General features: G+C 47.6%; 1 protein-coding gene across 2 annotated transcripts in view; it reads right to left on the reverse strand.

The window, feature by feature from the left end:
• NFATC1 (nuclear factor of activated T cells 1) overlaps positions 1 to 14901 on the reverse strand; it is a 120090-nt gene that overhangs the window by 51463 nt on the left and 53726 nt on the right. For both annotated transcript variants that reach the window (XM_059815459.1, XM_059815460.1), the window contains exon 6: positions 14523 to 14663. In XM_059815459.1, coding sequence (XP_059671442.1) covers positions 14523 to 14663 — 141 coding nt within the window. The remainder of the gene's footprint in view (positions 1 to 14522; positions 14664 to 14901) is intronic.

Raw genomic sequence — 14901 nt, forward strand, 5'->3', positions numbered from 1 at the left:
GCTTCACAATTTATCCAACAGATGCTTCCCCCGAGCTGTCAGTAGAAAAAAAAAACCGACCAAAACTCGGCAAGCCAGGACGCATCCCTTGCCGGGGAGCAGCCTCCTTTGCCTCCCACCCCTCCCTATAGAGCCCCTGTAGCCCTCCCTTCCTCCGCCGCCCCCCCCAATTAATTCAATCGGTTGTAAAAGTAACACACCACCAACACTATCGCACATTTTGCAAAGTCTAGGAACTTCTGCTTTGTAAGGGGTTTGTTGGTGGGGTGGTTTTTTTTTTAAAATCTACAGACGTCCAGACTAGTAGTTAACATGTGTTCAATTTGCCTTTGTAAACGGATTACCAGAAGTTCAGGTTTTTTGCTATGTTTAATTTCTGCTTTGCAAGACGAATGATCTGATTCGGGTTTCTGTTTTTTATTTCCTGCCGATGCTTCAGTAAAATTCAAAGCGACTCCATCTCTAGCTAATCTTTCAATTACTTCACGCAGCACTGCCTTTATCCCCTTTTGAAATTTTTATGATGACAAAGAGAGTTTGTTCAGAAATATTTTAAATGCTGTAATCTAAACTATTAGGAAAATAAAAATCCAGAACCGTGGCTCATCTTTGGAAGCTAATAAGAACAATACGGGTTTCGCTCCAAGAAATTCCCTTGAGACTGTCCAGACCATCGCAGCTCAGCAACGGAGGGGAAGGGGAAGAGAGGGAAGAAGTAGGGAATAGACAACTCATTAACAGCTAGTGACATTTCATTTAACGAAAACACAGGGAGGAAAAGTTGTTATGAAGCAGAGACAAAAAAAAAAAAAAAAAAGACAATTCCTCATATTACGTCTGGTGAACCAAGAGGGAAATCTCAACGCCCACGGACTGGGATCAGCTCCAGGAGGGAAACCTTAGACCACTACGTCAACCTCTTACAGTAAACATGTTTTGCAGGTTTATACAGTTCAGCTGAAATTAAAAAAAAAAAAAGAAAAGAAAAGAAAAGAAAAAGAGAGAGAGAAAGGAATAATGGCTCCGGAATGGTTTGTGGGAGCCTGAAGCATCAAGACAACCTGCCTGCACCGGTGAAAACGGTTTTGCCCCCAGTGCCCGTACGCCGGGGACGCTGGCGAGCGGGCGGGATGCCGCCTCCCGTCAGCGTGTGCTGGAGGAGCGAGGGCTGCTCGACCACAAAAGTTTCCATTGTACGCCTGCCACATCTGCAGCAGCCCGCCTGGTTCGGGGCCCGAGGCAACTCCCTCCTGGCCGCCGGCCAACCAAAGTACACCAGAGCAATTTATACCTTTCCAAAATGCAAATAATTCAAATTACAGACATAACACAAAGCTGAAGCAGACACATTTCAGGCATTCCCGTTAAAGTTTACTCTCTGGAATTACCATACCCAAATGGGCAGTTGTTATAAGGGGAGGGGGGGGAGACGGAGGCAGGGGAGGAAGGAGAGGAGGAGGCAGGGAGGAAAAGGGAGAAGGGAGAAAACGGCTTTTCCAAAGCTCTCGTTTCATCCCCTTTCATTTCGCTATTTACTTTCACCAAGTAATAAGAAGTGTCTTCTCCAAACCAAATACCTGGCTTTGTTTTGGCGTTTTTAAGATTTACAGTGCAGTATTTTGAACAGAAAGACATCTCTTTATATAGCTAAAAAGTTGTGGCGAGGTATTATACGGGATTTGTTTTATTTTGTGGGGTTTTTTGCAAAGGGGAAATAAAAACAAAACATCCGCGCGCAGAACCGCGGGGCAAAAACCCTGCAGGGTCCCCGGCGGAGCGCCCCGCTCCCCGGTGCCAGCAACAGCAGTTGACCCGACAAAGCCCAGGCTTCACCCAGGGACCCGTGCCAAGGGCTGGAGGAAGGACCCTCGCATCCCTCCTCCTCCGAAGAGGCAGCGCAGGAGGGCGGCAGCGCCGGGGGGACGAGAAACCCCCCTGTTTCGCACGGGCTCTCCGACTGCGCCCGGGCTCCGTGCGGCACTGACAGGTGGCCATCGGCGCTGCCGCCAGCTGAAGACACCGGGTTTTGTCAGGAAGCCTGACATTTACAGACCGATCGCCGTTATTTATAGCCATCCCCGCTTCGGGTGCACTTCACCACCGGCCACTTCAGCCTTTTTTTTTTTTTTCTCCCCAGTGCTGTGACACTCGGAGCACCTGGGATGGCTAATGATGAAAATACCGCGAACCTACCGCGTTACGTGGGGTGGATTTTCAGCTTTGCAAAGCATAAACACCCCGTTTTTAACATGCGGCAGCTGAACGGTGAATGGGCCTTTGTAGTCTGCTCTTATCAGCCACTCGCTCCGGCGTTAAAGGAAACTGCGCACAAGTCCAGAAGTAAAAATACTCTAATTCATCAGGGAATTCCCTGCAGTATGAGTCACCGAACGGCTTCCCCACCACACCCAGCTACAAGATTTCCACATAAAAAGGCACTGTAGAGGCCTGTTTTAAGACAGAAGCAGCGCTAAAAAGTCACTGTGTAAATCTAGCGGCATCAGTTATTCACACATAAAGCCTAGCAGACCACGGCATACGGATTTTCTTCATGGAAGAACAACACAAAGAGCTGTAAAGACTTTCCAAAGAAATTTTTCTACCGTCTTCCCCTCCTCGCTGCCCATCAGGATAGATCCCCCAGGGATTGCAGGGCTGGGTTTACCTTTGTACCCCAGGGAACTGCAAGCGTAGTGCCCAGGGTTCGCAAGCTCACGACAGTCAAACCACCAGCCTAACTTTCTTTACAGACCGATGGACGGCAGAAAGGGGAAAGAATATACGGTACCAAAAAAACCCCAAGCCTGGAAACTCAGGAGGGTATAACATCTGGCAACCACTTAAACCTTGCCTCTATGAAATGGGCATAATGGGAGCGTTCAGATATATTTAAGTGATTTCCCTTTACTACAGGAGGTTAAAACAGTCTATATTCTTTAGTAGTCCTGTGTTGACTTGAGATATGAGAAGAATAGACATTATCTAGGATTTCACTGCCTGTACACAGTATACATTTTATACTCTTCCAGCCTGCGGCTCAACAGAGTTTGACTGCACTGGCTGGACTGTAAATCTGTATTTACATTCATATATTGCAAGGAAGACGGTGAAACTAGCTCTACCCTCCCAAAGGAACCCGCTACTTGATTAACGCGCTGTGAGATTACCCTAAACAATAATGCCTATATTACATCCCAGATTACTTTAACGTGTCCACAACAGGCAAGGCACAGATGCGACGCAGAATGAGTATACAGCGTAATTTTGAGGTGCTCTGCAAAGGCTGTCTACCCTCCTATTTGGCCCCATTAATGCATATTCAAATCGCCTAGGAATGGAGGATTTGCAGGTCTTCAATTTGCACCCCAACCCTTTTCCCTGGGAAGTACACTCATGGTGCTGAGACGACTGATCTTGCGAACAGGTCTGGAAGGAAAGGATGGGTTTCCAGCCAGAGAAGACAATGAAGACTTAGGCAGAGTCTCATCGTTCAGACTTAAGAGTCATCCAGTTTTGTGCAGAGATGCTATCAGCTTCCAGGCGCAGGGCAGGTTGGGCCAGGTCTGCGCCTGGGCTGGCAACGAGAGAGGCGACGAGGCGGCTCCGTTGCTTGGAGGAGAGCGCTCCCCACGCCAGTCCTGGGCACGACCCGCTGGCGCTGTCTCACCTGCCGGCGGATATGCATTGGCATGGGCGTACTAGTGCCGGATTTCGCTCCAGAGGCAGCAGCCTTTTGGATCTGGGGATGCCACAAGGAGCCGGGGCACTCTTCTAGGCTGGTCTTGCAGGTGTCTTGCTGCGAACAACATTCCCCCAGCTGGATGCCAGCAAGCCCAGTAATCTGTGGGTGGGAGTCTATGCCCATGTTTACACATCGGTGTATGTTTTAAAGACATTTACAAGGGACAGGCTATAAGGATGAACCAACACCAGCCAAGCAGTCTGCCATGGGACGTACAGGGAAGATGGGGAGGGAAGAGAGCAGGAAAACATTCAGAAATAAAGAGGGAGCGGACAATAAGTATCATCTGCAGCGTAAATGGCCAGGACCGTTCTTTCGACTGCCTCAATGGCACCTCACCCTCCTGAGATCGCTGCCTCTTAGGGCTCTGCGAGGAGGGAGATGCCTCCCGGCAGTGCACGTGCCGTGCAGAGCAGCTCCAACTCCTGCCGCCGCTGCCGCCACGGCCTGCCTGCTGCCCCGCACCTCGTCCCCGCCTGCCTCTCCAGCCACCTTCATCTCCCCTTTGCTCTTGCACTACTTTTGCTTTAAGACCACACGGCTGGTTTGATTTTCACCTACTTGATTTCTCCCTTCCTTGCCAGGAAGACCCGAGCTGTTCTTCTCTGCCCCCCTGACCGCCTACTGTCCTGCTACAGAGACTTCCCCAGAGCTTCGTTCCCCATCCCTGGCACGTCGTCTGGCATGCATCAGTCCACGTGCAGCAGGGTTCATGCATAACTGACCTATTTGTATTTCCACACCTGCTATATTTGTTTGTGTCTCCTCATAAGCATTTTTACAGCATATGGATTTTGTCCATTCCTTCAGCTATACATTTTTGTAGTACTGAGCTGAATATTATGTAGACCTAGGTGCGTCTGTCACGCATATGATGCACTCAAGTTACTTTTTCTTTTTTGCCTTAAATTAACAATAAAAAAAGCCACGCAGCAACCAGGTGATAAAAATCCAGTACAAACTGTATCTTACAGTACTTGGGCATCTGTGCCAGACATGCGCTTCCTCTCTGATTGCTCAGCTGGGCAAGCCAAAAGCTGAGGGACTCACTTTGCCTAAATGGTGAGCCTTTTTAGCTGCTTTTACCACAGTATGTCTAACAGACTTAGTTATTCTGAGTTCAAGTGTTTGCAAATGAACTGTAATTTTAGTCCAGGTAATTAAAAGGAGGCACTGTGCTGACAACTGACTGATCAGGGTTCATTTTGAGCCAAAACCATTGGAATGATCCACCAGATCCTATTTTCAGCAGAATGGAAGCTGGTTATGCAATTTGTGCTCTCTGGCACCTCCCCCTATTCAAATTACCCTTGGTCTGAGGGGTTTATTTAATAACTCTCAGGAATTCCAAGTCTGAGACACTCAACTTCCAAGTAAAACTGCAGCTTGACATCCCTGCAAAATCCCTCTAGAGCAGGCAGGTCGAACCAAGCACAGCCAGCACAGCCACCCACCAGCAGTCATGACAATGCCTCACTCTGTCTTCGGTTACATTCATGTCATCTCCTGGTCTTCACAATTTTACTTTCTTCTGGGAACCTGCAGTAGGCTGAACCTGTGACTTCGCAGCTGAAACTGAGTCAAATATTCCTGGTCCATCTTCTTCAGTCTAATCTGTCTCATATTTTCTCAGAGACTATTCGCGTAACAAACCTCACAGCCAGTTTAAACCAAGTTCCATATTTTCCTTCCATGAATAATTTTTTTCCTCTACTTCTTCTGTGCTTGATGCCAACACCACCACCTGTACTATAGCTACTCCTACTTCTTTCTTACCTTAAGATATAAGTTTGATCCATATGCTTTCAATTCTTCCTTCTTGATTATTTTTTAAGACACAAACTCTTCATTTTATCTATATGGCCACAACTTCTCATCTTCCAGAGACATCCCATTATGCCAACCCCTCATGACTCTAGCAGAGTCTAAACAGTAAGCTTTTGAATGGCATTTTTATTTTTTCCATCTCATTGTCCCCCTCGTGTCCCTCTTCTTGTTTCTCTTGTCCAAGAAGGTCAGGCTCAATCTTAAGAGGTCCCTCCTCCTCTCCTCTGACTATTTGCCTTGACATCAGGCAACTTCCCTGCAAAAAGGCACACCTTGGAAATGTCTTATCTCTCTATTCCTCTCTTAAATGTCATTGTACTTTCTTCCACATTGCTCTCGAAGGTGTAATCTTACTCCCTCAACAGACCTAAAAGGAACATGCTCCTCTTCCCTCAGCTACTCCCCGTTTTTCCTGCGATGCCCACCTGAGACATGAACCAACTCTTAATGATGTCAGGGAAGTAACAGGAGAGAAGGAGCCGTGCTTTTCCAAAAGATGTAGACAATCCCTCCAAAAACTAAGTACTTAAGAGGTATCCTCTTGTATTGGTTTACATGGCAAGGTTTTGGTAGCGGTGGGGCTGCAGGGGTGGTCTCTGTGAGAAGACGCCAGAAGCTGCCCCCATGATGGAGAGTGCCAGCTCCAGCTGGCTCCAAGGCAGACCTGCCGCTGGCCAAAGCTGAGCCCATCAGCAAAGCTGGTGGCACCTCTCTGACAACGTATTTAAGAAGGGGTAAAAAACACTGCGCAGCAGCTGTGAGAGAGAGGAGAGAGAATACGTGAGAGAGACAACCCTGCAGGCACCAAGGTCAGTGAAGGAGGAGGTGCTCCAGGCGCCGGAGCAGAGATTCCCCTGCAGCCCATGGAGAAGACCATGGTGAGGGAGGTTGTCCCCATGCAGTCCACGGAGACAAGGACGCCGGAGCAGATACCCACCCTGCAGAGCCCACGCTCCCGGAGCAGGCAGGAGCTGTGAAGAGGAGCCCAGGCAGAAGTAGGTTTTCTGGCAGGAACTGCGGCCGTGGCGGACCCTTCCTGAAGGACTGAGCCTCACGGAGAGGACTCACACTGGGGCAGTTCATGAAGGACTGTCTCATGTGGGAGGGACCCACGTTGGAGCAGCGGAACGGCGTGGGGAGGAAGGAGCGGCAGAGAGGAGCTGGTATGGACTGACTGCAGCCCCCACTCCCCGTCCCCCTGCGCCGCTCGGGGGGAGGACGCAGAAGTCAGGAATGAAGGAGTGAAGTTGAGCTTGGGAAGGGAGGAGGGGCTAAAGGCGGTTTTTAGTTTTGCCTTTGTTTCTCACTACCCTACTCTATTTTGAATTGGCAATAAATTATTTTCCCCAGGTGGAGTCTGTTTTGCCTGTGACAGTAACTGGTAAGCAATCTCCCCACCTTTATCTTGACCCAGGAGCTTTTTCGTCTTATTTTCTACCCCCTGTCCTGCTGCGGAGGGGGAGTGAGAGAGCGGCTTGGTGGGTACCTGACTGCCAGCCAAGGTCAACCCACCACACTCCTTCCCTCCACCGTCTTTAGGCACTGATTGCTTCATTAGACTCTCAGCTTTCTGGTAAGGGCTGTGAATTCCTGTGTGTTTGGACGGAGTGTCCTACTACTGGAACAGTAACAGTAAAAACTATCTGAAATCTTGTGCTAGTTATGAAAGTTCAGAGACAAAGCTTTGATTGCACAGACACAGCTGCTTGAAGCCACTTAGTCTGGCAAAGACATGAAAGGATAAACTTGAAGCCTTCAGTCACAATTTCTATGACAATTAAAATTTTACAGGATTACTCAGACAAGTGACTCTTAACTAGAGACCATATGGTTATTCCTTATTCCTCTGTTGTCCACAGTAAGTATCTGTGATTGATTGATCTCGTTCTTCACTGTGAGAGCAACGCCCTGGATGAGGCTTGCTGCCGCTGATACCGTCTCATGCACATGGCTGCTGTCCCGCTCTGTCTTCGCCATTCCCTGGACTAAACAGCCAGGAAAAACTGAAACATGCTTACATTTCCTACAAGCTACATCACTGCTCCTGCATGCGCGTGAAAGGGTTCCACCATCAAATGACTCCACCATTTGATGACACTATTTGCCCAAGGATATCTATTTCTGGGCAGCGGCCAGAAAGCCCTTCAGCTATCAATACATCTCTAGGAAATAGGTTCAAGTGACCTTCACATGAACTCTGTGCTCCCACGTGCTCCCTGTATGCCTTTGAAGTTTCCAGTTTATCTAGTTTCCAGAATTTTTAACCTCACTGCGCATGAGTCAGCATGCAACCGCTCACTGCCAACTGGAACGTGTGTCCTGAACTTGGGTAAACAGAGAGATAAAGACAAAATTATGGAGCATCTGTCCATCTGACCAGAGGGGGAAAGGGAGTTTTTGCCACTTGCTTATTTATTATGTGAGCTACAGTATGATTACCAGTGTGAAACATGACCCCTTTTTGGCCAGTTGCCCCCCAAACTGTGACTGCTATTGGCAATGGAAAGAGCAATGGAAAGATCTCTGAGAATGTAAGATCTTTTACCAAATGGAGCTCTGCCAAGACTCAGGTCACCCGTCTCCACATCACATCACATCGCATCGCATCACATCACATCACGTCAAAACAGACTCCAAACCCTGAGCTCCGAAGTATAGCTGAGTCAAACCAAAAAGCCCACATGCTTCCCCAATGCATCCGTTCCATCCACATGCCACTCAAACGTTTCGCCAACATATCATTTTCCAGAACTTTTTATAAGTTCTCCTGAAGCTAAAATACCGCGCTCGAGTTACCCGCCATACAACAAGGTAACTTTTGCTCACACAACATACAGGAAATAGAATTGAATTTCTCAGACTGACATTTGTACCCTAAAGCAGCAACTGATTGATTCTAATCTTTGACAGAGACAGTGAAATTTGAGAGGAACACAAAACCTGTGAAATGCTTGAGTGGACACTTAAATTCACCCAGCTTCCTTCTTTTCCGTATCACATTTACTTTGTGCAAACATTCAGCTGACCGAGACTGACCACACGTCTAAAGGGAGGCAAACTGTACGTTTTCCCATCTGAAATACTTACAGAAAAGCATGATTTCCTTTGGCATGTACACCAAAAAATTTGGTGATTTCACCCAGCTATCTTTCATCTGCTCTACTATAACTATTACCATGCCACGGCAGCGCGTTCATGTTCTAAGAGCAAAACCTGTTCCAGCAGGGAACAGTTTTGACAGAAAAATCCATGTAGCAAAATAAAGACAACAGCAGAATGAACAGTTTGAAGCAATACCTAAATCTGAAAAAAAACCTGTTTGAAAATACTCAAAAAGAGAAAAATCCCTGGAGGAAACGTTGCTTAGGTGCTGTTTATTTCTCTGTCTTTCAGGAACTTGAGTTTCAAAGGCTTTGGGCACAAGAGCTGAGGCTATTACGCAGTTAGGTTACAGAGTGTGTAGGTGCTCGGATCCCTATTGGTTTGAAGGCTGAGTAATTAACACCGTGTTCAAAACCACTGAAGTCGCTAAGCCTGGAGTTACTCAGAGATGCAGCGTTACAAATTGTGAACTCTATTAATGTCCATCAAAGAGAGTGATGCATCTTTAGGGAGGGGCATTTGTCAGAAGGAAGCTCAAAGGCAGACCTTTGACCAGGACAAAATGGCCCTCAACATTAACAGCCCAGAATCAGAATTTCAAAGTCAGTGTTATTTGAGAAACTAATCCTGTAGTGAAGTTGGGTGTTACATTTCTGCCTTTTCGCTCTTTACAACTCTTGCCTTGAGCTCTGGTCACTAAGAACAAAACCAAAGAAATGGGTTTGGAGCTCTAACTTAACTAGTGGAAACTCAACTGAATGATAATTAATAATAATACACCAAATATCCATTTCTTCCCATAGATCACAACTTGCTAATAATGACGATTTCAGTCAGTTTAACCTGATCTCTTAGGTATGTCTAGACTTGGCCAAATGTGTGAAGTCCAGAAATACTTGAGCTAGTTCCAGTGCCAAAATCATTCTAGCTACAGGAGTGAGGAGCAATTTTTGAGCAAGGAGCAATTTTCAGGGTAGATTAACTCTTTCAGATCTTAGTGTGAGACTCTTTCTATATCCCAAAATATCTTCGGCAACTCTACAGTGTCCTAAAGCGTGCCAGGAAGACATACCCATAACTGGCCTGTGCTTTGGTGCTTGGGATATTGGCTTTGTGTCTCAACAGTGAGCTTTCACTCGTCAGTTACAGGAAACATTTTGTGAACCGAGTAAAGAGAAAGTAGGATTTTTTCACCGCGCTCAGTTTTATAGATCACTAATCATAACCTGATATACTAGGAGCCAGCAACCTGGTCGTTTCTGTTAGGCTTTTGGGCTGCTTTGTGTTTAGTAACTCATATTATATTCAAAAAACTAGCTTTGAAAATACGCAGCGTTTGCAGAAGCTGTTACAGATATATAGTCCTTAAAACATATTCTCCAACCACCTCTGCATTTTCTGAACTTCCCTCAAGATTTTTGTTGCCTGCTACACTTATAATCTAGAAATGAAATTAAAAGTTTTTCAAAGATAAGTAAATAAATCAGTGCCTTTTACTGTAATTCCAGATTACGATCCATGCTCTTGCAGATGCGTGTGTTAGACAGGAAACATTTTGTCCCTCCTAGCCAAACACCTCCTCCCATAGCTAACAAACATCAACTTCATTTCACCCACTTTTGTAACTAAAACGCACAGCGAATACCAGCCTACAGACATCAAGGGCCCTTGCTGGTAAGAAGTTGGCAGGCTTTTTTGTATTTCAGAAAGTACTAATTCTGATGAAAACCAGATTGGTATTGGATGTCCTAAAACCTAGCACCCAACAACCATGACACGCAGACTCCCAAGACCATGACACGCAGACTCCCAAGACCCTTTTGAAACTCAGGAAGAGAAAAGCATGACTACAAAGAGAGACAGAAAGTGAAAGAAGATAAGAAAAACAACTGTTAGTGTAATTTGTAAGACACAAAGTCATCGTGGGACTCCCCTGTCTAAGGAAGTTCTGAATTTAAAGGAGTGAACCTCTCAAAGCACATTCAGCATTCACATTTTTACTACCGTTAGGCTTCTTGGACGGTTGCTTTATACCATCGTTCATCACTGGAAAATATGGTCTGATGTGCAAGCAATAAAACATTGACCAAAATCCCGTAAAATAAGGACTCATTTCAACACACGAGAACTTTTTTATGGTACTGTAAAAGGCTCGAGCAAATTTTAGTCCACTTCTGAAAAGACTCATTATTTATCCAAAGGGGTGCCTTCTGCCTGAGCGCTGGACCACACGGGGAGGGGACCTCCTTTCAGAGGGGGTCCTCGCAGCGCTCCTCCCACGGCCCTTTCAGTGCGCCTTCATCCCTCGGCTGCCTCCTTCCTCCGCCGTGAGACACGGAGTGGTAGGGCTGCAAAGTCTATTTTGCTCTGTTTCCTACGCTTCGCGGCTAAAAAGCAGCCAGTAAGGGGTTAAGCTGAAAGCATCAAGCTGCTGCCTCCCTGCTGAAGGATTGATTTGATCATTCTTCAGGGATTCCCTCTTGTATGAGTCACTGCTCAGACAGACTCCCCACGCAAGGCCAGGATAATGCCATTCCTCCAGAGACTACAACAGCTGAGGGCTAGCCCTGAAGACGGAGAGCTTGGGACTCATGCTTGGAAAAACACTCAGCGGACCACAATGCACTAGGCAGACTTAAAGGAATTATTCAGACAGAAGGGGAAAAAAAAAAAAAGGGGGGCAAACAAAAAGTGTTCTCAAACTCTTTGCGTTAACCAATTAAGTATGCAGACTAGCGTGAATTAGATGAGCTCCCGGAGACTGCCTCCCTGCTTGGGGACTCTGCCCGAGTGAGGACTGAAGACGTGAGCTCATGTAATATAATATTTCAATTTTATATAAAAGATATGTTCTTTTTATGAATGCAATGATTCCTGTGATCTATCACTTTGCAATGGCTGCGTTTGGCTGCTACCCACCAGGAATGTGATGAACATTTCGAATTCAAAAACAAAAGCAGTAACAGCAGCAAAACTGATTAATGTCTCCAGCTAATCACAAAAGTTCATAACCAGCTTTTTAAGAGACAGAGAAACTATGCTGGTGTTCCCTCTCTTGCCCTACTTTCATAAACGTTCAAGAGCTGAAAGGGAAAGAAACACCGCGTGCTGATTTTCAAAAGTGAAGGCTGGGAATGCTTGTTCATTTGACATTAAACACAGTGACTCTGCTCAAAAACTGAGCCGGAGCAGTTTGCCGCTAAGACAGCGACGCATCATGTTTCCAACGCATCGAGCTGTTAGGCAACCCAGCACACAACTCATGACAGAAGTCCTACAAATTGCTCAGCCCAGATCAGCTGGCAACTTTGCTCTTTGTCTGCCGTTCCTAGTGACACGACCGCAGCTCCTGGAGATGCTGAACGCTCTCAACTTTAAAGGCTCAGCCCCTGCGGCGTACCTCCACAAGGCAGTACTGTCCTGCAACCGCAACAAATCTACCACGACGCTATTAAAACCAGGCAGGACAGTTTCAGATCAGCTCTTTCAATGCTGACACAATGATCTTGATTTCTCTTCAATGATGGCAGCTCACTGACTGACTCCTGCAGCGTTGCCCCCCAACTCCATGCCAGGGGGAAGAGTGCAGGGGGATCTCCGGTGGTGCTTTCACGTAGAAGAGACGCTGGTCCATCCCGCCCACCCATGCACCCAAGGAGTACACCCCAGGAGTTTTTCAGGGCGACAGGCAAAGCCTTTTGATCATTTTCTTCCTCGCCAGCACACCCAGTGTGCAGCAATATGCTCCTTCATCTCTCGCAATGTTTAAAAAACGTCGCTTATATAAATCATTCTCTAGCTATATGCTGTCTTTGTGCAGCCTCAAATTCCTTTTGCTCGAGGGAGGTACCTGTCTGGTTAAGAAGTACAAGGCTGGCCCCATTTTGCGTTTTTGTAATTTAAGGCTATGCAGCGAACACCCTGCTTTTGCTGTACTTAATGCCAAGGGAGACAGTGTCCAAATCCACACTTTGGTACCTGCCGGTGGGCGAGCAGCATAATCCTTTGGGACATGATACTTTAAAATTTTTCCAACTCAATAAAGGAAGAGGAGAGAAAATTAATTGCAATACCACATTTTTTCCTTTTTTTTTTTAAATTTTCTTAAGAAACAAGAAGGGTGTTCTGCTCATCTCAGAGCCACAGCCCCACCGCGGCGCTGACATGCAGGAACGGCGCTGACCGGCTCTCGCCGGGGAGCCGGGGCGTTACCTCCGCCCCAGGCGCACTTCTGGTGACTTAAACCTCACCAGCACAGGACTCCGCCGGGAAACTTCAGGGAAGTCTTCTGCTCTTCCCCAGAGCCCACTGAGCTCGCGCCTACTGGGATGTCTTCGCCTCCAGAGCCTCCCCTGCTTGCCCCGCCATCCCGTCCCGCGCTGCCGGCAGCGGCCGTGGGCAGGGGAATGGCGCGGGAACCTCGTGGACATGGAGGGTTAAACAGGCGCAGCGTCAAAGCCAGCGCTGGTGGCCTGAGGAGCGCCCAAGACGGTTTAAAGTTCAGGGGGGGTTTCAGCCGGCAGCTGAGGAATCCATAGCTTGTGCCAGCGCCACGGAAACACTTTCCAAAACAAGACTCAAAACTACCCTTAATGATCTCGTTTCAGAGCCTGACTTTGCCTCACAGCTCCGCTCCCACCGCCTTTGCCTGGGGGGGCATTCACCTGTGTTATGCATCGTCACCCTGAGACCCACTGCTCCTGCAGACACCCCACCGCTCCTCCAGACACCTCCTGCTTCAGCCCCAGCTCCCACCCCATGCCACCTGCCCTGCTTCCGCCTGGCTGGGGACCCTTCCCTGGGAGGCCCAGTCCCACCACCAACGCAGTGCAGGAGCAGCGCCGCGCAAGGGGGGAGCCGGCGGCGGTCCTGCCCCAGTCCTCAGGGTAAACCAGAAATATCTCCTTCGAATGAACGCGTGTGTGCTGCAAGTCCTCCTCAGCCAGCGGACTGTGAATGCTGCTGGTCCGGACTGCCACAGAAGGAGACACGCGTGCAGATATGCATCACCAGCAACACCGCTCCCTCTTCCACAAATTACTGAAAGGTTTAACAAGGTGCACCACCTTGCAGGTTTTACAGGGACATGCCACCTGAGGTTTCCAACACCCTTCACAGGTTACAGAATCACAGAATCATTAAGGTTGGAAAAGACCTGTAAGACCATCAAGTCCAACCACCAACCCAACCCCACCATGCCCACTAAACCATGTCCCGCAGTGCCACGTCCACACGTTCCTTGAACACCTCCAGGGATGGTGACTCCACCACCTCCCTGGGCAGCCTCTTCCAGTGCTTCACCACTCTCTCAGCAAAGACATTTTTCCTAATATCCAGCCTGAACCTCCCCTGCCGCAACTTGAGGCCATTTCCTCTTGTCCTGTTGGTAGTCACTTGGGAGAAGAGACCAACACCCACCTCACCACAACCCCCTTTCAGGTAGTTGTAGAGAGCGATGAGGTCTCCCCTCAGCCTCCTCTTCTCCAGACTGAACAACCCCAGCTCCCTCAGCCGCTCCTCACAAGACTTGTGCTCCAGACCCCTCACCAGCTTCGTCGCCCTTCTCTGGACACGAGAGGTCCTACCTGGTACAGCCGTGGTTTGCTACAAAAACAAACGCCCATCTTCGACTTTCAGTGTCGCTATTGTCTACCTGTAACTACACCTGCCGCAGTGTGAAACCTCGGCATTCGGCATGGCTCAGATCACTGTCACAGCTTTGTCCAGTGACATGGAAAACGTATTACTTACAGAAGAAAATGTCATTACTGTAGTTATGCTTTCATCATTTGGCAGAGATTTTAAAACAGGGGAAAAAAGGCAGACCGGAGTCTAGATTGCAAAGACATACCTGGTGCTTTCTCCACAAAGATGACTTTGGAGTCTTGCAGAAAGTTATGGCCAGTCAGTATCATTTTTTTCCCTCCAATAACAGGAAAGCTGTCAGTACTTTGCTTCTCCACCAGAGGCAGTTCTTGGGCAGATCTCTGAGCTGGAGAGTTATAAAGAAGATTAAAAAAAAAATCAACCACAAAAATAAGTAAATACTGCATTATTAAGTAACTTAATGCTTACGCTCCTAAGCTAAGCTGCGTTTGATATAGAAACAAAGAAAGGTCAGAGGGTTCGCATGACACGTGGTTGGTTTTCAAGCGCCTTGATCGTAAACAGTAGGGTTATCAAACACAGCAGCACCGATTCAAAAGGCTCACAAAGAACAAGCTGTTTTA

The sequence above is a fragment of the Gavia stellata genome, chromosome 3 (assembly GCF_030936135.1).
Source record: "Gavia stellata isolate bGavSte3 chromosome 3, bGavSte3.hap2, whole genome shotgun sequence".
Lineage (NCBI taxonomy): Eukaryota > Metazoa > Chordata > Aves > Gaviiformes > Gaviidae > Gavia > Gavia stellata.